This window comes from Osmerus eperlanus, chromosome 4, assembly GCF_963692335.1.
Source record: "Osmerus eperlanus chromosome 4, fOsmEpe2.1, whole genome shotgun sequence".
NCBI classification, from domain to species: Eukaryota; Metazoa; Chordata; class Actinopteri; order Osmeriformes; family Osmeridae; genus Osmerus; species Osmerus eperlanus.
In genome coordinates this window covers 14,145,350-14,168,094 of record NC_085021.1, presented here as the reverse complement: position 1 = coordinate 14,168,094, position 22,745 = coordinate 14,145,350, and the positions used below count along the sequence as shown (strand labels likewise).

Genomic DNA, 22,745 nt, shown 5'->3' with positions numbered 1-22,745 from the left:
TTATCTTAAATGCTATTGCAGCAGAATATTAGATAGGATCCGTCACCTCCCAAGGGGGGCAGAAGTGTATACATTTTTTAAATATCTTATCAATGTGCTTCTCTTAATGACAGAACCTTGAGTTGTAAGGGATCAGATATGGAAAATGGAGAACTGATGTACAATCCTAACAAAATATCCTATTTAGCAGAATGGAAAATGTGTGAAGTTGTTCTAAATAGTTCTTAGTAGTCCCACTAAAGTCAGTGTCTCTTAGGAGATGTCAATAGTCCTCATCATGCAATGTGTATTGAAGAGATGGGTGAAGTCATCCTGTTTACCGTTACTTCAGTTAAAATAGTATGAAGTGGATGGAGATGCAATCCCATCTGTTAACATCCAACATGACACACTGGATCTCAGAAATACCCTTGGCAAGAAATTGTTTGTTTCTAATATTTTGGTGCGGGGGGTCAATATGTTTGGACATGATAATAGTGGATTTTCTTAATGTTAGATTACATTTTCTCTTTGTTCTCTACAGACAAACATGACAAAGTGTAATATTTGACTTCATGTGTATTGCCCATGATGGCCATAAGTCACAATATGATAATGAGTGATGTCTAGTGTGGTTTTGGTAAACTCTACTGTGTGATCTGATTAATTGATTTTGTGGGGGAGATTTACCATCCACTCTGCTGGTAAATGCTCTTTCTCTTGCCCAGTGCAGGCAGGAGAAAGAGACAAACCTTAGCTTTGCTGACATTTCGGTAACCCTTCCTTTTACAGTCCCTTAAGTACTAGGTATTTACATAGAAAGTAAAGGGTATGTTATGTGTTTTATTGGGTATTACCGATTGGTACCAAGGTGGTAAATACCTAGATAATTCTTAGTATTTACCCATTAACTAAATACTAACGTACTGGTCATTACTGGGTATATTTTCTGTATTATTGGGTATTGCCGATTGGTACCAAGGTGGTAAATACCTAGATAATTCGAAGTATTTACCCACCACCTTGGTACCAATCGGTAATACCCAATAAAACACATAACATACCCTTTACTTTCTATGTAAATACCTAGTACTTAAGGGACTGTAAAAGGAAGGGTTACCAACATTTCTGCTGAAGAAGTGAGAATATTAATCCTTTCCCAGGAATGCATGACTGCACATTTATTCCAAATCATAATTCAGTGCTGTTTACATTTGTTAAACATTGCCACACTCTCATCAGTGATGCTAAAGAAAACATTAGCTTATGGAAATGTGCTGATTATCAGTGTAGGAGGAAGTAATTACTGTATTCCGATAATGGAACCTTGTGCAACCTTTGCACATAGATTTTCATAAGTTATCTGCTGACAGTGATTCTATTTAAGATTCTGACATTGTGAATATAATAGATGACATAGACATAGGGCTTTTCACTTAGCTGGAACGCCCTAGAAGTTGTCTTTAACAGCTTTTACAGGAATGTTTTGAGCAACAGCACTGAATATCAGTCTTTTACCAACACTGGGTTATATAACTCAGATTGATGAAACCTGTTCATTTCATTGTGTTCATTATCAGTATATCCACACCTGTGGCTTTTACTCAGCCTTTAAAAGCTCATCTTTATTTGCCCCAGGAGTATGAACAATGTTGAGATGTATGCCCGTGGGGAAATTTGTATTCCAACACGCGGGTCTCTTTGAGCTATCCACATAACAGGTTCAGTATCTCAGAGCTTGTGGAAGTTGGCTACCATCCCAGATATTTCCTGCACTGAACTGAATCCACCTGGTGGGAGAGGCTCTCTGGTGTAGGAGCTCTGAGCAGGTACTTGGCTCCCATTGGAGTCTTTGGATCAACACCCTTGTCCCACTGGTCATGTTGGATTCCCTGATATGCACCAGAGTCCATCCATCTTCTCTCCTCTTGTCCATCTGCTTAGACACTGCAGTCCTGACAGGTATCAGGATGGGCAGAAAGCAAGTCATCCATCCAATTGTACTTTCCATCTGTCTTCCATTCTTCACTGTAAGTATGCCACTGGATCACAAATGTGTGCCTGTCTCCTGAATATCTTTTCGAACCATCAATCCGAGTCCAAGTTCCAGTCTATTCATATTTGTCACAACCTGCTCTTGAGTAATTGAGAACTTCTTGTCACTGTCATACACTTTCTCTCTGCATCTCCGATTCTCAATTCACTATTCTTCCTCTGTGCCTCTAACAAGAGAAAACATTACTATAAAAGATTATAGTCACACAGGTATATACAGTATATAGCAAAAAAGTGTGAAAACATTAGAATTATTAATTTCCTTTGCAAGCCTATTTTGAAGTTGTGGATGTCTATTGCTGTCTGATCTCCATGCTGATTTAAATTCCCAATGTGTCCCGTTACATCAAGGCTCTGGGTCATGATGTTGTTTATGGGTCTATATCTTCCTGTTACTGCAAACCCTGAAGTGAAAATAAAGCAGAAAGGAGGATGGTTGCTATCCTTAATGATATTGTGCAGTGCTTCCTTGAAATCATTCAGAATAAGTCTTCTTCCAGACAGCCATGTTTTCATGTTGTTTTCTTGTCTTTTGCCACAACAGCAACAAAGCCATTGCTTCAATTGGCATTTAGATACTGTCATGTTTAGTCATCTGTTTGGTTATTTGTGACTTGATTTATTCAACTGTGCAGGACCGTATAATTTTTTTTCAGATCAATGATAAGATATAACCACAACTAACAATCCCATTGCCTGTCACATAAGAAGTACTTTAAAATAGAAACAGATGATAGCTTGCTAGCTGGTTGTTTGCTTGAGTATACCATAGCATTTCAGTCACTGCAAATCCATTTGATAAGCGCAGGATGGCTTTGAATTCATTAAAACTTTCTCCATGGATGAAACCAGCTCATTCGGCAAACAGAGCATCCTTTGCTTTTGATTGGATGAACATGTCACTGACAAAGCACAATCCAAAGTAAAACACACTATGTTCTAATCCTAAACCACCTTTCAGTTGACAATCTGATTCATTCCTCTTCTAAATATTGCTGCTTACAAATTCTAAAACATAGAATTTCCACTGTGGAAATATATATTTTAGCTTTGACCTTAGGAACTCTTACTTGCAGGATTTGTTTCATTGAATGTGACCGCACCAATTAAATGTGTAACTGCACTAAAATATACCATCATTGGAACTTAATTCTGTTTCATTAAAACTTTTCGTCTTTATTTGACAGAGTTGGTCGTAGACGGAATAGTACGAAATATATCAGTTCATGTCCCACTATAGTGTTATCAACCGGGTTTGAACCAAAAGTGAGGGAAATGTCTCAAAAGGTTCAGATAGTTGACATACGTATAATATGTTATCTAATGACATACGGTGTTCTCCATTTCCTGTACATGTAGCTTTGCCTAACCCTGGAGACACCAAAGTACCTCCCTGCCTCTAAAGCAGCATTTACTGACAGGCAGGAGCTGATTGGGTTATCTAAAGCTTAAGACATGGAATAAATGAGAAAAATCCCCTCTGTGGCTCAATAATGAGTGCGGGGGTGTTAAGATAACAATGTTTATGTGCTGCTATCAAATAGGGCTACCCGCCTCTGCTTATTCAACAACATGTATGTGCTGATCGACTGGAAATTAATGAAAGACAGATTACAAGCCTGTGCATGGTATTGGTATGCTTATATCCTACTTGAACATAAAATATGGTATACCGGTAATGTAAGGCTGGGTGTCAAACCTGCCCCCACCTCTCATATGCTAAAGTCTGGAGTTTCTGGATGGTGTCAACTTGATGGCCCTCACACCCCATTCAAGATTTGGTCTGATTGGTTGGTCTTGTGTATAAAGGGAATTGTAATGCATTGTTCTGTGGATTCTTCATCTCCTGAGACCTTCTACCTCAGTTCTCCCTTGTCCTACTCCTTGCTCAACTCTTGCTTTCTCTCTGATTTACAATGATCATGGTAGAGTAGGTAAGATTTAAAGCTTTCATATTGTAACATGTTTGCCTTGTAATTGATTTCATTCATTTGCAATGTTATTAAATGCGTATTTCATTTAACCGTACTTTGACCATTCTTGCTCTGATTTAACCCATACCTGGAATTCTATTTGTATTGGCATTATTTGGTTCATGCTAATACACTGTTCAGTTTCCCATCTTCCTTTAAACCATAGGGGAATTCGTTTTGGTTGTTTGGCCAATATTTAACCCCCTACAGTAACCATGGTCATTGTATTGGGTGCGGTAGTATTTTATTTTTTATCCTGGTCTGCAAACACAGCAAGCTACCACTGTTTATGTAAGAATGGTAAGACGAGCATGGCTACAGATGACTCATGATGTGATTACGATCAGCCAATGACACGAGAAGGGAGACGCAGGAAGGCATATGGCTTGTTGTGTTCTAGAGCAGGCAAAGAATACCATGTAGGACGGGTAGAGACTAGAGGAACTGTGAGCTCCTCTCCTGGATGCTTTCACATCTGTTTACCCTGACACATGATCAGATAATGGCATACACTTAGGGAAGGGGGGACAACTTCCCACTCCAGACGCACCCGGGGAGGGCTGAGAGAGCTTGCCACAGCCTCCCAGTGCGTGAGAATCCTGGCTATTCCTTAGCTCCTCACCACATCCCACACCTCTGCATTCATGCAGGTCAATATTTATGAAGAGTGGGAGCACCACAGGCTTTTTTTTTTTTTTTGATCTCCGACAGGCATCGAACATGGACACAGGGAGCAGAAGAGACCTCCATGAGAAGGCAAGGGTATGGAGATCACTCTCTAGGCAATGCTTCTCAAAAGTTGTCCTTCTTGTACATTTTCTGTATGATCCAGGAGGCCAAGCATCAGCTTTAAAAGCATGACTTCTCCAGAAGTACCCTGGGAAGGCAGGAACAAATTATGGGAAATGGACTGTGGAGTGGCTGCAAATAGAAGGCCAGGTAAAGTAGGCCAAATTCATTTAAGAAACATTACACTGTCTAAGATCCCTAGAGATGAGAAGCCTGGTGATGTCTGATGGATTCTCAGAAGCTGGCCTGTTCTCAGAACCAGGGACCAGATAGATGAATCTCCAGGGTGTATATATCCAGCCAGTTAGTACTTCCCAGCCATCCCAAAAATCAAACATCACAATACTTACACAGATAACACATAACATCAAGGTATAAACCAATGTATAAAACAAGTTAGTCCTCCTCATAAACTTAGATACAGTACATCTAACATGAAGAGCTCCCACACAATTTGCTTTATGTTGACTTGGTCTCGGAACATCTCACATCACCTTGCCAGCTATTCTTCCAACCCCATACTAAGGCTGTCTGACTTCACCCTCCTTTTACACTCCGAGGTTCATTTATTCGTTGAGCCCAACACCAACCTTTCACTCGACCACAGTGCCAATGGGCGTATCAGCTGCACTCTAACCAACGTGTGAAATGCACAGGGACAAAGGGAGCAGTGGAATATGCAGTTATTTCTCAGGCTTGATATCACTGACACCAGCCCTCTAATCCATTACCCCAGACGCCTACACTGCAGGGGATCTGTAGGCGCCTGATAAACACAAACAGAAACAAAGCCTTAAGACTCTGCCCACATTAATGTTTCCATGCCATTATTTCACCATGTGAGAGGAAGTGGGGAGAGAGCAGTCAGCTATATGCAACTTTTTTCTTGGTATGCAATTTTGTTCATTTTGTTTAAGTGGCATACAAACTACTGAAGACTGATGGAGATTTTTGTAAATTATATTGTGTTTTATTTGCTCAATCTCTCTCGTTCTTTCTCTCTCAATGGCACTATATCTATATATTTATCTTCCTATCTAAGTCGGTTTATTTTCCCCTTGCACTCTCACTAAGATTATCCATCTGAGGTTCATTCATTGCACAAAGATTTCAGAAGCTCCCCATTGAATAAAGATGCTAATTATAATCCCACATTATAATTGGTCAGAAGCCATTACTGACAGTCAAAAAAGTGGAAATTGATCATGACTACCACTGAGTAGTGTCTGAAAATGAAGGATGGCAAGTAGGGACATTTTAAAGTTATTCTAGGCTATAAGAGACAGAATGTAAGACCCAAATTACATTCAGTTCCTCTCAGCATTGGTTATTGAAGACCTTTCACAGTCGACATGATAACACTAGAGGAGGGGGTGTTTTTAAATCCACTATTGGAATTCACACAGGCTGTAACCCTAGTACCTAGTCCGTTCTCACAAAAAAACACACCATACACACCCCAGGAATTAATATTTTCACTTTGAATCACAGTGTATCACTGATCACCATAAAGAGGAGCCATTAATAGTTTGGACACATTGTTCCTGTCTCATCTGTGCAATGAATGGAAACAGGTGTCAGAGAAAAGACTGAGTGAATTTCTTACCTGGCCATGTATTATCATCAACTGTATTATGCTGGACATACTGTAGTTCATTATGAAATGTTTAAATGATCATGCATCAAAACCATCAGACTGAATCTTAAAGTGTGCCTACTGAGCATCAGCATATATGAAGCCACAGTCATCCAACTAGGGAACACAATGCCACACGGTTCTTAGATTTTTTATTGACCCAAGAAAAAGTGAGGACTTCAGAGTTCTTTTCTCTCACATTTTCACACTTGTGATTTGAGGTCAAAAAAGCATGTTCTCTGATATGTATGGTTATTCTGTTGTGCAGAAAACACGTCACATTGGGTGAGAAAGCCTATTAATTTTCTCCATTCCACATCAGTCTGCAGTGTATCGACTCATGGGAATTCAGTGATTTTCCACAGTGGAGGAAGCGATCATGAGTGGTGTGCAGTTGATGTTGTGGGAGCTTGTGTTTGTATGACACTATGCCTGATGTCTGGTAATGGCTAAGGGAAAAGACAGAGATACTTGCTATTGTTAAGGATGCCTATCTTCATTTTCTATGCTCAATAACATCTCATTGCTGAATGACTGACGATTGTTTCACCCAGGGGTAATTATATGCACAAGGAGCAAGTTTGCATGTGGCAGCAGTAAATCGTTACCAACTAGAGGGCTTCTGAACCCACTTCCTGTATTTGTATTTATCATTCTGCGTGTCGTGTGTCTAGCGGCGCTTTCCGTGGAGGACGTTGAAGACATCTTCATATTCGGTACCATGATTACAGGCTTTCTGCTGTTTGGAATAAGCGCTGGCTTTATATATCGGAAAATCAAGGAAATGGCTGCAGCCATCAAAAGCCCCGTTAGGCTGCCCGACATGATTGATGCGTTGGGCAGAGCTGTTGGAGCTCAGACTGTGAACTTAACAGGGATAAGTTTGCGTCTCTGCAAAGGAAGATGGAGGACATGGAGACATTCCTGAAGGGTGGACGTGAAAATTGAGTGCGGCTACTCGTCAAAACAACTACCCCAATCTTATCCACTTTCGGCCCCGTAACCAGCACAGGCATTGGCCAAGGCCGTCGCTGGAAAACAACTCCCCTGGAGAGCGCTGAAGCGAGACTATCTTGCTCCTCCCTTCCCCCCCCCCCCACCGACATCTGTGGTTTGGTCTCTGCCTGGGTCATGACCAAGGATGTCTCCTGGCCAACACAATCTGCATAGGGAGAATCGGACTGATTGTGGCCTAGGTCGAGGGCGCCAACCCAGACCTACTCACACATTAACTTTCACCTACTACAGATATCACCACCCCCCCACCCCCATCCAACGCCTTCGCCTGTTTTTGTAAATGTTGTTGTACTTATGTGCTGAGGTTTTTGTCTGTTCCCACACTGTACTCCTCTAGGAGCATTGTCTGGGTGTTGCCTTTTTTCCTCCTCTTTCCTCATGTTTACCTTGTCTTGTCTTGTGTATTAGAAACTGCAAGTGGCAGCTCGGATCTAAGATGGATTCGAGAGACCGCAGATAGAGTGCGGCTAGTTTAGATCAACACTTGTATTATTGTTTTGTTGATTTTATGTAAAGCACTTTGAGCTGCAATTCTTGTATGAAAAGTGCTATATAAATAAAGTCTTACTTACTTACTTACTTACATTCTGGAAGATTTGGCATACGTGTACATTTGACTTTACACTGATATATTTAAAACACCATGTAAGCCCCATTTTATGTCATTTTGCCACTGATAGTATCTAGGTTACTGTAATGGAGGCATCACTTGATGTGGCTTGGTATGTCCTTAGCCAGTAGGCTCCGGGGTGGTTCTGTTTCATTACTGTCAGGCATTCTCCTTGATCCAACAGAAAATTAAAGTGCTATTAGACTGCTTAGTTGCAATTTGTGATGTTTTATGCTAATAACTCTTTTTTTTTTTCAAGTTGTCCTGTTTCCTAACAACAGCCCTATAAACAGCCTTTTGTTTCTCATGATCACATTTAACCTTCAGTTTACACTTATTGTGCATCATGTTTTCTAAGCCCAGCGTTTACCGTAACCATTAATTTCTCATTTGTCAATGCATTAATTTGATATGAGATTCAAAGAAAAGCATTTCTTATCCTCATTTTGCCAAGCCTGTTGGTTTTACTAAAGCATTTTATTGAGGCAGAAAATGGATGACGTTCACGGGACCATTTATGTAGGGAATGAATGCAAACCATCTTCTGTGGACTTGCTGACTTGCTATGTAATTTGTGAGCTAAAGGTTTGGTTAAAACATTCAGTAACGAGACCTGTCCATTCTGGTCTGTTCTAGCCACAGCACCATCCTATTGAATCCCATTGAGTACAATATGGTCAGAGCAAAATGAGACTGACAAATGCAAAGCAACATTAAATAATTCAATCCACTCTACAGACCATTCATCCGCCCTGCTTTAAAAGCTTCTGACAGCACTATTGATCTGTGTTCTTTGGCTGCACCCAACCAGATGTGTTTGGAATCATTGGTATTGGATGGTCAAATTTGTATGAAGAAAACCAGAGTATGATGTGGTTGTTTTGATTTTGACCACTTAGCCAGTGACATTTGTATCTAGAAAGCATAGATATCAATATCTGACAAAAGTACTTACATTTCCCTAAAATGGAAGAATAGCCCAACTTTTGTTATTTCGATTTTTTTTTAAGATTAAGTCCAGTCCAATAGAAATTTAGGATAAACTGTCTCCTAAAAGTTTAAGCTGTCCACTATATTCACTAAAAGATTTAAATCCACCTTTGGTGGCCTTTAAACACTTCCGGGACTACCACCATTTAGTTATCTGTTGCTATGCTCAGACCAAGGGACTATGAATTCCACAGTACCTATACTGGGCCTCATCAACATAATGCAAAGTCAATCTGCTCAATCCCATAATAGCAAATAGTTAAATATTTTATTCTTACAGCGGAGAGGAGGAGAACAGAGAGAGCAACCAGAAAGAGCGGCTGCTTCCTGTCGCTTGTAAACACGGGACAAGCTTCGGCCGCCTGGAAGCTTTTTCTTGCAGAAAAGCGAAAGTAGGCTAGTAAATATGGAAGCAAATCGTGACCAAAATTCAAATTCTAATGCATTTGCAGAAATTGTTTTTTATTTTAAGAATGTGTATGCATTATTTGACTCATAAATGAAATTAGTAATCAATCATCCTATTTGCATTTTAATTTTCTTCTTCAAGAGTGCTCAATCTTTCACTTAATTAAAATGAAAAAGAAATAGACATTTGAGATTTAATTTTCAAAACATGCCCCAGCAAATAGATACCAAAATTCTATTTGAAATGTAAAATTTGAAAATTAAAATGCATTTGCAGAAATGCTTTTTCATTTTAAGAATGTGGCTACATTATTTGACTCATAAATGAAATTAGTAATCAATCCACAAAATGTAATCTCAAATGTCTATTTCTTTTTCATTTTAATTAAGTGAAAGATTGAGCACTCTTGGAAGAAGAAAATTAAAATGCAAATAGGATGATTGATTACTAATTTCATTTATGAGTCAAATGATGCATACACATTCTTAAAATGAAAAAGCATTTCTTCAAATGCATTTGAATTTGAATTTTGGTCACGATTTGCTTCCATAAGTAAAAAGCACCTGTAGCACATTGAAATGTGTTCTAGTTAAGAGCGAGTCGTCAGAGTCGTGAAAACCCGTAGTCTCTCACTCAGAATTACACTGAGCTACCTAACATCTCTAAGCCATGCAGACAGTTTGACTCTGTGTTTCTGTCTAGCTTTCCCTTATGTTTCTTGAGACTGATGCACACAGACAGCCCACTTCTCAATGTCTAAGCAAAGAAGCCTTTTTTTTTACCTGTGCAGATCTCTCAAGTTCAGAATCTGTCTGTAAGCAAAATGAAACTAATAGCATTGAACTTTTTTATATAGTCAAAAAAGTGAGTGTCTGTAACATCAAAACAATTGATAACCACATCTTGTCAGATTCCAGATCTTGTCAAATCTTGTCTTTCAGGTTTATTTCCTATGTACATTTGTCCCTTCCTATTACAGTAACATAGGAAATCCTAAAATGATGACATTACCTTACTGATGACATACATGCAAATCCATCTAAGACCATGTAACCAAACCACAACTGTCCACAGCCAATTCTAAATCATTCAATATTACTTTCACTGTATCCAAGACCACCTAAATTAGCTGCATTTTGGTTGGAGTACTGACATGTGTCTTATAACATTACCACCTCCCTATGAAGAGGGGCAAGAGCTACTGCGTAAGACATTAGTTTTTGCATCAATATCTTGTGTTTTTACTGATGATTGACTAAAAAACACTGACATAGTTACAGAAATCAATCACTCATATCTTATTGTTTGGCGATTAAATTCCAACTGAAAAAATTCAATGAGCTTTGTATGAGGAGTCTGCATTGACCTTGCCCTCAAACTTGCTTGTTTTCAAATTTTTCACTACTTCCTTAGATGCAGTGTAGAACAGGTTTTGGTCTGATATTCATTTTCTTAGGCTTAAGTGTGAGAATCAATGAAGGTGCGGAGGATGTGAGTGTGCTCAGCCAATGATATGGAGCACACACTCATGTTTGTGTTTGCCTCTGGCTGCCAGCCCCATGGAAGGCGTCAGTGTCAGGATCTGATGCCTCCATTTAGACTCAGTAATTGATTAACTGTGAGAAGAGTACACAGGCAGGTAATGTATTCAGTGAGTCGATGCTTGTGCCCCTTATACCAGCACGCCACAGCTGTAATTGGTTTTTAGAGGAACACCAGACGTATGTTCTCAAATAGGAGACAAGTGAGTGGCTGTTAAGATCTGTCTTGTTAGGGGATGCAGTTTTTCTGAATTCACATCCATTGGATGTGAAGCATGGTCTTATTCCTGTCTGGTTATTTACAAAGGCCATAGCTTAACATGCCTCTGATTGGAAAGAATGCACAGCTATAGTCATAGTGGACGAACCAAGTCGACTAAAAAGTTGTCTCAGTGTGACATTGTGCCATGGAAACAGTCAACTGAGAGAGCAGAGAGACTATGGTCTCTCTCGTGCTAAGGACATCGGAGATTTGTAAGGCAACGTGTGACAGCCTCTGGACTAACTCAGTGTTCCTAGAACAAAAACACGTCTATTAATGAGAGTTCTACCATGAAAAGTAAATGGAGGGAAGATTTCATAACTTCAACATGAAAAATTCAAAGTTTATTTGATAAATATGTATTTTCCACAAGAGATTAAAAAGCATTGCTGAGTGAGGGTTGATTTTCAATCACCTGACCTTTAGTGGCACAAAGAAAAATCATCCTGTTTTAAGCTTTCTGTACACTGAACTACTTTTACAAATAATAAAATATTCATTTATAAACTATTCTAAACAACGTTCTGAATATACAATGAGCTAGGGTATAAGATGACCTCTGGGAAAAGAGAACATCTGACTGATCATCAGTTGTGGCTCTGCTTGCCTCTAAACCTTTCTTAAACATTAATGCAATGTTATCTGATGTGATTGACAACTAAAATCAAGCCAGAAGGTAAGGACCCACAATAAGCATGTCTCAGTGCCAATATCATCACATTGTAAAGAGCTCTCCAATCTGCTTTTCAAAAGATGTCCATTGTGAATTATGACAAGCACTTTTGGACTCTTGAAAGTTTAGTTGCTCTCTCCTCTGCAGACACTATTGTCAGTCATTTGACTTACACCTTCAAAAGTTCAGACAAACTGAATAATACAAAGACAGTGATTACAGCTCTCTGTCTCGGCAACATAAAAAAAACATTATATGCTACTTTGGATCACATCAAAGAGGCTCTTGCATGACCAGATGTTGTACAATTCTAGCTCTCAGATGTCTTTGAGTGGCCTCTTCAAATGCCACCTTCTTCTGAAAGAGCAGTGCAACAAAGACTAAAGTATTTTAGTTTTGGTGTATTATGTATTTTCATTACTATCTACGGTACTTACTATTTGTTAGAAAAATCAGGTACATTAAAACTGATTTTTATTATCACATACCTTGCAATTCAGATAAAGCTGATAATGCTGATGAGAGAGTTATTTGATGTACTTCATCAAGTTGTAAATGTAGAAATCCTCTTACAAAACAAATCAAGCAGGACTAATCTCACAGAAAACAGTTTATGAGGAAGTTTAACACAGGTGGCAGACCATAGTAGCAATTTGTCAAAGTGGAAAAATATAACTTGTTTACGTTCAGATTTTACTTCTTGCATTTTTGGATAGGCACTGAATAATGCCTTGGTATGACTTTGAATCTGGATCAATTTTGAATCAATCTCTCTTTGAGATATCCTCCATCTGCGATCTTCTCTCTACACAATGTTTGGCATTGCATTAATAGCCAAGCCACAATTAGAGGTTGGAAAAAACATTGATCTGCTATGCTGTATATTTTTCTATCATTAAATTAAACTGCATAGGATTGTAAACCTTGGGTCAAACTAAAGAGAGGAAGTGTTCCAAAACAACACCTGGAAACTTTTTGGAAATCTTATAACGGAAAAAAAGATAGTTGAACCGGTTGCAGTGATTTACAAGTAACAGACCCTCGTGTCAGGGACGCTGTCTGTGGGAGTGAGTCTGAGGACAGGTGGGCTTTGGTCAGAGGAGAGAAGAGCAACGTTGGCCAGAGGGGACCAGACCTCCAGGCCCCACATCAGCCTGAAATATTAAATCACTAAAGCTAAGGATCTGCAGTGTCCTTGTAGATGACCTCAAATCTCCTGGGATGACACATCCAGCCTGCTCCACCTGCCTAGGAAGACCTCTCCAAGACTCCTGCAGAGGGCCAGAGACTAAAAGAATCTCCGGGCTCCAGTAGCAGAGGAAAAGAAAAAAGAAAACTGACCGTCTCACAGGTGAAAAGTCCTGCTTTTTGGTGTCTCCGCAGGGAATGGTGTTAACCTGAAGTGGACTCCATTATTATGGGACCAGGTGTATTCAGAGACCATACCGGTCTCCTGGCCATCCCGGAGTGTGTCAACCTGTACATAACCAATCTGACTGCAAATGCATTTCATTGGTACCCACATAAAAATATTATACCCCTTTATTACTTGACTTTCAGATGATTCTCTGTCATATGAAGCAAGGAAGAGTGGTTTCTAAATGAAATAAACCACCCCAGGACAACCAACAAAGTGTTAATACAAACCACAAAATGTGTTTTCCCAACAAAAAGATTTAACGCATGACCCAAAAGCATCCAAGTATGATTTAGCATCTTTATTCTAGATATGAGCAGTGGTAATTATCCTCTCGCTGTCAAAAAAGCCAAGGGTCATCATGTTCAGGGTCAAACATTTAAAAAGCACAATCAAGAATGGGATTCCACATTTTCAAGTGGGTGGGGGTATCTTCATGATTTACTGGTTGAGTTTGTTTATTGTGCTTTAAATACATTTTTACTGCTGTTGTTGTTCCCCATTTAATTGTGTTAATCTTGAGTATTGAACACTGAGCATTCTTAACTGAGGGATGTTCTAGTTTGGTGACAGGAACAGTGTGGACACAGTGACACTGGAGACTTTCCCAATATTCTTAAAAATGTGGTCTGTTTTCCAAAAACAGCATGTTGGTGTATTTATCTCAATTTAACTGTCATCGTTTCAACCTTGTGAAATCAATAACACTATGGTCCAGCTTTCCAGTAACTTTAAACATAAGCTTTCAACCAAAGAGGGAAGGGGGGAGGGCAGGGTGAAACAGGAAACAAAGTATGCTGTCACCATAGCCTAGAGCCTCAGGGTCAATAACCAAAAAGGAGTTCAATCTAAGAGGTGTGTGTTTGTATGTGAGGGGGTCTTCAAAGCTTGATTGTTTAATGATTGTTAGGTTTCAGGGGGAGACAGTGATGGAAGTGAGAGCCAGGCTCAGGTCTCTGCTCTGTGAGAGGATTTCTAATGGCCTTCTTTTGTTTTACAGAGAAAGTGAGGTATGCAGAAGATAATTAGCCAGTAAATGAGAATTGATTCTCCTCTTTCTGCTGGTAATGTGCAAGTGTACAAATGTGCACATCTTATTTGTGTCTGTCCAAAAGCATATTTTTAGCTGCAATATGAGGTAAAGTCTAACATTTCAGCAATACCACATACCTGTCTGTGATAATTGCATTTGTATGAGCTGTGTTCAAGTTTGCATTAAAAGAAATCCATCATGAGAAGAAAATATTTTGAGGGCACCAAATTTGTTTTTTTTGCATCAATGCGGACTGATGGAGAATCGTGACTGCCTCAGAGGAAAACCCATAGTGAGAATTCCTTTGTGCAATGCATGCGTGACTCATCAAGGGAGCTATTATGCTGCTTAGTTTGCTTGTGGGCTGGAAGATGTCCAAACATCTTGACCTTCAGGAGGCCATCTCTCTGTCAATGCTAGAGGGTGGGCAGAGGATATGGGTTGGCTCAGGGCTGACAGAAAATCTGCAGCACATAGTGTAATCAAAACTAACATTGCATATCCACATCCAGTACTGAAATACTTGATTACTTCTGGGTCATTTCATCGTATAGTCGAAAGCTGTACACATGCATACATAAAATAAGTAGCATTACACCACCGATTTTAGAAGATATTGTCACTCTGATGTCACTTTGTATCTTTATTTAGTCTGATATACATTTACATTTAGTCATTTAGCAGACGCTCTTATCCAGAGCGATTTACAGTAAGTACAGGGACATTCCCCCGAAGCAAGTAGGATGAAGTGCCTTGCCCAAGGACACAACATAATTTTGCACATCCAGAATTGAACCGGCAACCTTCTGATTACTAGCCCGATTCCCTAACCGCTCAGCCACCTGACTCCCTACAATTTATCTCCCAACATCAATTATGTCATTCTTCTATTGATTCATTCAAATGCATTTCACCCTTTAAGGGCAGTCAGCTTTATCTGTGTGACACCACCATTCCTCTATTCTGAGACTAGAAATCTCTGTGAACTTTTAGACTACACAACTCCAGACAGCAGGACAGCTAAGACTGCTTTGGATGACGTGGAGATTGTGCTGGGGAGACAGCTGCAAGCCTCTAATCCCAAGGCCTTTTCATGGGAACTGTGCAATCACTGCGCTCTTTTTTCCCTGGATTCTGTTTAGGAGATGTGACTGTTTAAAAGCTTTCAGGAAAAGATTTGGGGAGTACTAGTGAAACACCTGAGCTCACGAAGATTAGGAGACTGGGACTACACGGTTGACAGCCACCAGACAGAAACAGGCAGGACCTTAAATGACGTCAGACTAAGGATTTTTCTATTTCTACATTGTCATGTGAATCTTGTTACAATAAATGGAGATCGTACAAGTTATGAAATACAGTGTGTAACAATGTCTTTAAAAATATGGAGCACTTTATTTTAGCTAGCATAATCTTGTTGCTGAGAAACAATGCTGAGAAATGCTGAGAAAATTACGGAAGTCAGTAAAGGGTTAAAACAAGTTTTTGACAGTTGTAGATAGCCTGCTGTTTAATTCAAGGATATGACTTCTGTATAGAAGATAAACAGGCCAGGTGGTTAGGGGCTCAGCCAGGTTGTCAAGGAAAATCTGATTTGCTCCTATAAAAAAGGACAGACCCACCTAATGAAAGCGTGCCCTTTTGAAAAGGCTTTCTCCCATAATGCTCTGTAGCATTCTCTCTCCAGACCTACAATGGTACACTAATTAAATGCCATAAAATAGTCTCCACACAGCGTACAGAGCACACAGGGAGACCACCACACCGTGGTCCTCTGACACCAAGCCGGGTGATTACCAGCTGCTGGTTTAGCCTCCTGCAAAGGGATTTGCTCACACTTGAGGCAGGGGAGAAGGAGCAGGAATAAGAGGCCAGTTTCTGGGCATCCTTCCCTCGCTCCTGTACTGGGAATTGACCACCGGGGCCAGGGTTGGCTAAGTGACTTGAGTCGGAACTGATCCTGAACTAAAGGAGCTGCTCCGCTGTGGTCAGAGCTGTGGCGGTGGTAACTGCAGCGCTGAACAGGAAGAAAGACAGCTGCATGGATTCAGTACACCCGATTGTAAAAGTATGTTTGAGTGGCAGGGATAGAACCAGAGAAAAACCACTGGGCTGTGAACACAAGAAAACAATTGTCTGTTGCGAAAGCTTTTTGAGGCGTTTATTTGGTTTTCTTTGCTTGTTTGTGTTGCTTTGAAAGTCAGAGACTTGCATGGGATTTATTGTACTTGGATGGGCAGGGGAACGGGTGGCTTGAATTACCTGATGTAGTATGGCTGCACCAAATTACACTTAGTGCAGAATGGGAGTCCACTTAGTCAGAATCAATTCTCCTGCCCAGGACTCTCTCCTCAATTACCAGCAAGCTCCAGAACTGAGGATCCGTGAAGGTGACAGGGCATACCTTGGGAGGAGGGCTGTCTGAGGGTGATAAAGAGAGCCACTAGCCTGTGAGGTACTGTATCTACAGAGAGTGTAACAACTAGTAATCATGCTCACTGGTGAAGTAAAACCCTTCAAGCTTATATAGGATTAGAGGAGATAAACAAGCCAAGGGTATTTAATACACAATTTCAATATCTATATGCATTTAAATAAGATAACATTCCCTTGTTTAGTTCATAAATATGACAGAAACAATCCTTTACGAATTTCTAAAAATATTCGTATTTATTGTTCAAGCTTTGATGCATTCCGTATAAACGATGGCTCCACTGGTAATGCAATGAAAGCACTGGCTTTCTCAACATGCTGAGATGCTGAGAGGAGAGGAAGGTAGAGTGCCTGAGGGCCTCTGTCTCTAATGAGGGAGGAGATAGGAGGCTATGAGGTCTCTGCTTCACAGACAGCCCAACAGACAGCTAGTTAACCCTCCCCCTATACCTTTACACACAGTGGCTGACTGCAGTCTATTCTCAGATCTCTTCTCCTTTCCTCCTCTGCTCTCCTCCCTTCTCTCTGTACAGTTCAAGTCCAGCCTTCCTCCTCCACAGACACCAGACCTAGTCAGACACTTAGGCTGTCTATGGTTGCTTGATGACTGCACCTGAATCGCTGTGGCTGCCAAGTCATCCCTTTTCTAGCCTGAAAACGCATCGTCTCAGCAAGTAAACAGTGGGTGGCCCACCTTCTCCACAATACCTGTCCACACACAATGCAGTAATGCTCCTCAAACCAGTGAGAGGAGCTGAGAGGAGGGATGCATCTAACACACAATCAAAACCCAGAGTTCTAATTACAACCAGCTTGTTATGAAAGACTAATCAAACACAGTGTGTAGTGTCACAACCAGCCCGCTGCTAATTATTCCAAGCAATAGCGCACTTTGCTCCTGCTTATGTAGCAGTAAAAAGATGGAACCAATGACAACATCACAGGGCTGGAGCATGGGCCAGTTAGGAGGCGGTGTAGAGGGGGTGCTTTCAAACCTGCCTCCCCAGGCGGACATTACATAATGCTGTGGTAAAATATTCATGGTGCACCATAGGGACGGAATCCTGCTTGCTCTTGAGTGCTGAGTAAACACTTTGCTCTTAGCCGCTCTAAGACTTTGTGAGGAGGATACGGAAAGGAGTAGAAAGAACAGTCTATTAACCACAAACTCTGGCCTGAAACACAATGGGTCATTACCTGAAGGAACTGTGTAACCGGATGTAAACAAAAAGAGTTGAAAATGAAAATGGGATTGTGGGTCTTTAACTCAATCTGACAGCTCCCTAAAAACAAGCGGGTGACCAGCCCATGGCTCAGGTTTTCTGCACCTGTACTACATGACTGCACATTTACTATAGCACTGGTTCAGAAAAACAATCTCTGAAGGTTACCCTGATACTCTGATGACATCTCCATGACACAAGCCAAGAGCAGGTTCTTTCCCCACCAACTAAGATGATAAAGAAGGACATCAGGTCAGACTCTTGAAGTCGTTGGAGACAAGTGTCTGTGGTAACGTCACCTTCACTAATGAAGAGGAGCTCTACAGAGAGATTGATGTGGGGCTAATGATGGAGAAGTGAGCTAGCACAGCCTCGCCAACCTGCTGCTTGAGAAGGGCAGAGGCAGGAGTAATTACATCCTTACAGCAGGCACAGAGGACTACCTGCTACAGCAACTAAGGGATTCTTTTCGGCCCTTGTTGATGTTTGAGCCCCGGGAACATCTTCATGTGAAAGTCAAATGGTATATAAACTGATCTCAAACATGTACTTATCAGAACACTGTAGCCACGGCTTCCGTGGCACGTAGATAGCTTTCACAGTGGCATGAGGCACGCTTTCATTCAGCTCAAACACAGTGCAAATATAATGCTTTGTGCAGGAGGAGATTACTTGGCCACTGAGGTGACCTGAGAGGTAAGAACCCTGATCATACAGTCTAAAGCCACCAGTTTATGCTCTACATGCCCTCTACAGTATGTATTGTCATAACTGGCTCAGAGGAACATACATACAGTGCCATTGATCTGGTTTCTGACACAAAACCTGCAGTCACCGAATATGCATTTTCATATCATACAATTATTTAAAATAAGTTTTCATATTTCAACTTCAGAAATCACTGGTCCAATGGTTAAGGCCAGACTGATTGGTATATAAAAATAGATAATCAATTCTCTCAGTCAGCCTCTAATTTCATTAATTAAATACTTATCCAGATACATGTTTTAACAGTCCATGTGCCTGCCATCTGCCTGTTGGTGTGCTGACAGCATCAGACAGGCATCATGAAAGCTCTGTCAGGTTATGTTTATGTTTTGTTTGCAAATGTGCACATTTTGTTTGCATTCAATGAGCATAGGGCAGATGCTCATTTTATCTTTGATATGACTACTGTGCAAGCTCCAGTGCTCATATGCATGGCTTCCTGGAATTAATTAGAGAAAAGCCTTGCTAAGGACTCTTGGCAAATGAATGTCATTAGTGGTAGAAGCTCTGAACTAATGACAAGCCTCTGTTCTCAGGACAGTGAAAAATACATGTGAATTAACTGTGACTAATCCATCTGAGACCAATAAAACACTCAATTTAAAGTACACATCTAAGATGTAGCTTTGATGCATTAATCAGAATGGACATTTCTATGTTTACAGCAATATTTTCCAACAGATTTTGTAGAAAAATGCCTACTTATAACATGTATGCCTATTTCCTTTATGTAGATTTATCAATGATTCAGGCAATGGCGTGATCTCAGTCACACTACTCAGTTCCTCTCACAGCCCACACAGTCAGGGCCCTTCAACCAGCAAGCTCTTACCCTGAAGAGGCGCAGGATGTTGGCCACCATGATGGACACCGAGCTGGCAGATGCCCCAATAACACCCACCACCCTCTCAGGCTTGGTGATGATGGGTGGTCCTCCACTCAGACACTTGATGTCTGTCCCGTCCTTCTCAATGAGAGCCTGGACGAAGGTGAGCGACTGCTCCAGGGCATGGGTGTCTCTGGAGCAGGTGTCCAGGATTCGGGCTCCCAGGGTGATGTTGGGTAGCAGCTCGTGGTCATTGTTAATGCGATCCAAGGCAAAGAGCATGGCCTCCAGTCTGTGGATGCCTTTCTCCTTCTTCAGCTCCCCACAGGCCTTGCCATCGTTGCCCCTGGCATGCACTGGGAACAGACCACCCAGAGAAATGTCTCCATCTATGCGGATGGAGTTGAGGTGTGTGTGCCCTGGTATTTTGGGCTTGGCAGCTGAGGCCACCATGATCCAGCACACCAGAAACAGCCGCCAATAGGGCCCTCTTCTGTGAGAACCAGCCCATGTATTCCCACAACTTCCTTGAGTCATAGTGGAAGGCTGAACTCACATTCAAGTAAGTTGATGCCTTTGAAAACCAAAAAAAAAAAAAATGTTCTCAAGGTTAACCACAATGGTCTTTAGAGCACAGAAGTCCTCAGAAGTCTCTTCTGTCTCAGCTCTGACTTCAGTAATACTAATTAGTTTTCCCTCTATGTCTATCTGTTCTTCTTGGTTGTTGTTGAGAGGAGACGGTGTGCAGCTACTAAACAGTGTTGTGTGAGGCAGACAAAGGTCTGTGGAGAGCCATCTCAGGAGGCATTAGGAAGAACAAAGGTGGGAAATAATCCTCTCCTCCCCCTCCCAGCCGTGAGGACTGTGTGTAGCTTCTCTCAACCCCTGGAGCAGGCAGAAATGACCGAGTCAGCCCGAGCAGCCTTGCATGGCATCCGTTGGCTCCTCAACAATCCTGAAAGATAAAAAGGAGAGGATGAGACAAACAGAAAACAGCGGAGACAGCGAGTCTTTGTTTTAGAGTGAGAAACAGGCCCTCAGATGAAATGGGGTTTTATTAATCTGATCAACAATAGATTTGTCCCAGTGTGTGCAGCTCTGAAGGGGTTTGCTCCGTATTAGTTTCTCTGCACGGTTCTTAACAATTACCTTGGCTCATCTCAATTGTCGTTAACTCCCACACACAGCTTTTAAAGTCAGTGAATGGGAAATGTGCCGTTCATACTCTTTATGAGAGGCAGTGGTATGTTTCTCCAGCTTCCATGCATATATTCAGAGTCACATCAACATTGGTTGGGTCACTCCTTCCATCTGAATTTGATCCCACACATTCAAGTAGAAATAAATCACAAAACCCAATACTGCTAAGGAGAAATACATTTTCTATTTCACACCGAGCTTCAGTTGCTTTCAGAATACTATTATGAATTATTCCTATATGCCCAGAGCATAACTGATTCACTGCTACCCAGCACACTTCTGTAGCCAGCTTCACAACCACACACTGCTCTTCATGTGGAAACTAACCAGAGTGTTTTAAGGTTACGAAATAAATGTCTTGGGTTATGAAATATCCTTTCTTAAATGAATAGCACCGACTCACAGTAACCGGTAAAGGAATAATACATTCTGTGATGTATTAACACATATACTTGGACCATAGTTTACTCATACTCAATTTTTGTCTCCTTACCCATCAACCACCTGAAACTAGCACTTTGTCACTTTGTCACTGTGTCACCTATTTGTGAGTCCCTTTGTTTGTCCCTGTGTGTGTGTGCCTGCGTGTGTGTGTGTGGGTGTGTGTGTGTGCGTGTGTGTGTGTGTGTGTGTGTGTGTGTGTGTGTGTGTAGGTGTGTGTGTGTGTGTGTGTGTGTGTGTGTGTGTGTGTGTGTGTAGGTGTGTGTGTGTGTCTGCTGGCAAGACTGTTGTCCCCCACAGCATGCTCTCTTCTTCCACTGTGCCAGACTAATAGAGTGGTGGATCTGTGCCCAGTGGGAGAAGTCAACAGCTGAGTCTGAGTCTCTCTCTCTCTCTCTCTCTCTCTCTCTCTCTCTCTCTCTCTCTCTCTCTCTCTCTCTCTCTCTCTCTCTCTCTCTCTCTCTCTCTCTCTCTCTCTCTCTCTCTCTCTCTCTCTCTCTCTCTCTCTCTCTCTCTTTTCTTTCTCTCCCTTCGTTTCTCTCTTACTCTATCACTTTGCCTCTCTTTTTCTGTCTTATCTCTCTATTTCCTTCACTCTCTCTTTCTCTTTCTCTCTCTATCCCCTGTCTCTGTTTCTTTCTATTTGCTTCCAACTTCCTCTCTTTCTCGATTGACTGCCCCATGCATAGACAATCCTCCTTTCAGTGTTCTCCTCTTTGCATCTTCACAGGCATTCCCATACATCGACCCTTGTCTAGCCACTTGTTAAGACCCAGCCAATGACAAAGGATGATGAGGCTCTTTGGAAATTAGACTTACTGGTCATGTATGTTTAGGTTAACCAAGCAATTCACAAAGCAGCACTGTTAATCCGGTGGTTAACATTGATGTGTGGTGTGTTATCACCACTGTGTTCTGGCTTATACAGTATTGCTTTCCTCAAGCTTTGCTGTTTCCAGCTACATGTTGCAGTTTTGAAGAAATCGGTTGGAAAATAGAAATGCACTGAGACTTGCCATGTTGCCATGCCTCCTGAATAATAGACAATGCTGCAGTCTGCAGACACGTGCATTTTTGCTTCTTTTATTATGGCCATCAAATCAAATAATAAAGATGCCCTGATTCAGTGACTGTAGTGGCCTGCTTTGTGCTGGGTTCTTCCATCTCTGTTGGGAACCCCCAAAAAGATATTTGTATTGCCAAGCTAAGATCATCCTCCTAAAACACAACATTCATAATGGATGAGAGTCTACAAGCTAAAGGAAAAACTCATCCAGGGTAAGGGGCTGAAAGTGAAGGAGTGTGTGTGTGTGTGGGAGGGGGGTTACAATAGATCAAGCCTTTGTAGAGGAGAAAGAGAGATGAAGGATGTGAAACAGATGCCGAGGCTTGGTAAAAAACTCGGCCCACAACTGCATGAGAAGATCCTCTAAAAGGGTGTGGAAGAAAAATGGTCCCTATTCTGCACAA

General features: G+C 41.2%; 1 protein-coding gene across 1 annotated transcript in view; it reads right to left on the bottom strand.

Moving 5' to 3' along the window:
• Positions 1–22,745, bottom strand: part of LOC134018952 (metabotropic glutamate receptor 4-like) — a 109,267-nt gene that overhangs the window by 64,255 nt on the left and 22,267 nt on the right. The window contains exon 2 of the mRNA XM_062459348.1: positions 19,641–20,589. Coding sequence (XP_062315332.1) covers positions 19,641–20,171 — 531 coding nt within the window. The 5' untranslated portion in view covers positions 20,172–20,589. The remainder of the gene's footprint in view (positions 1–19,640; positions 20,590–22,745) is intronic.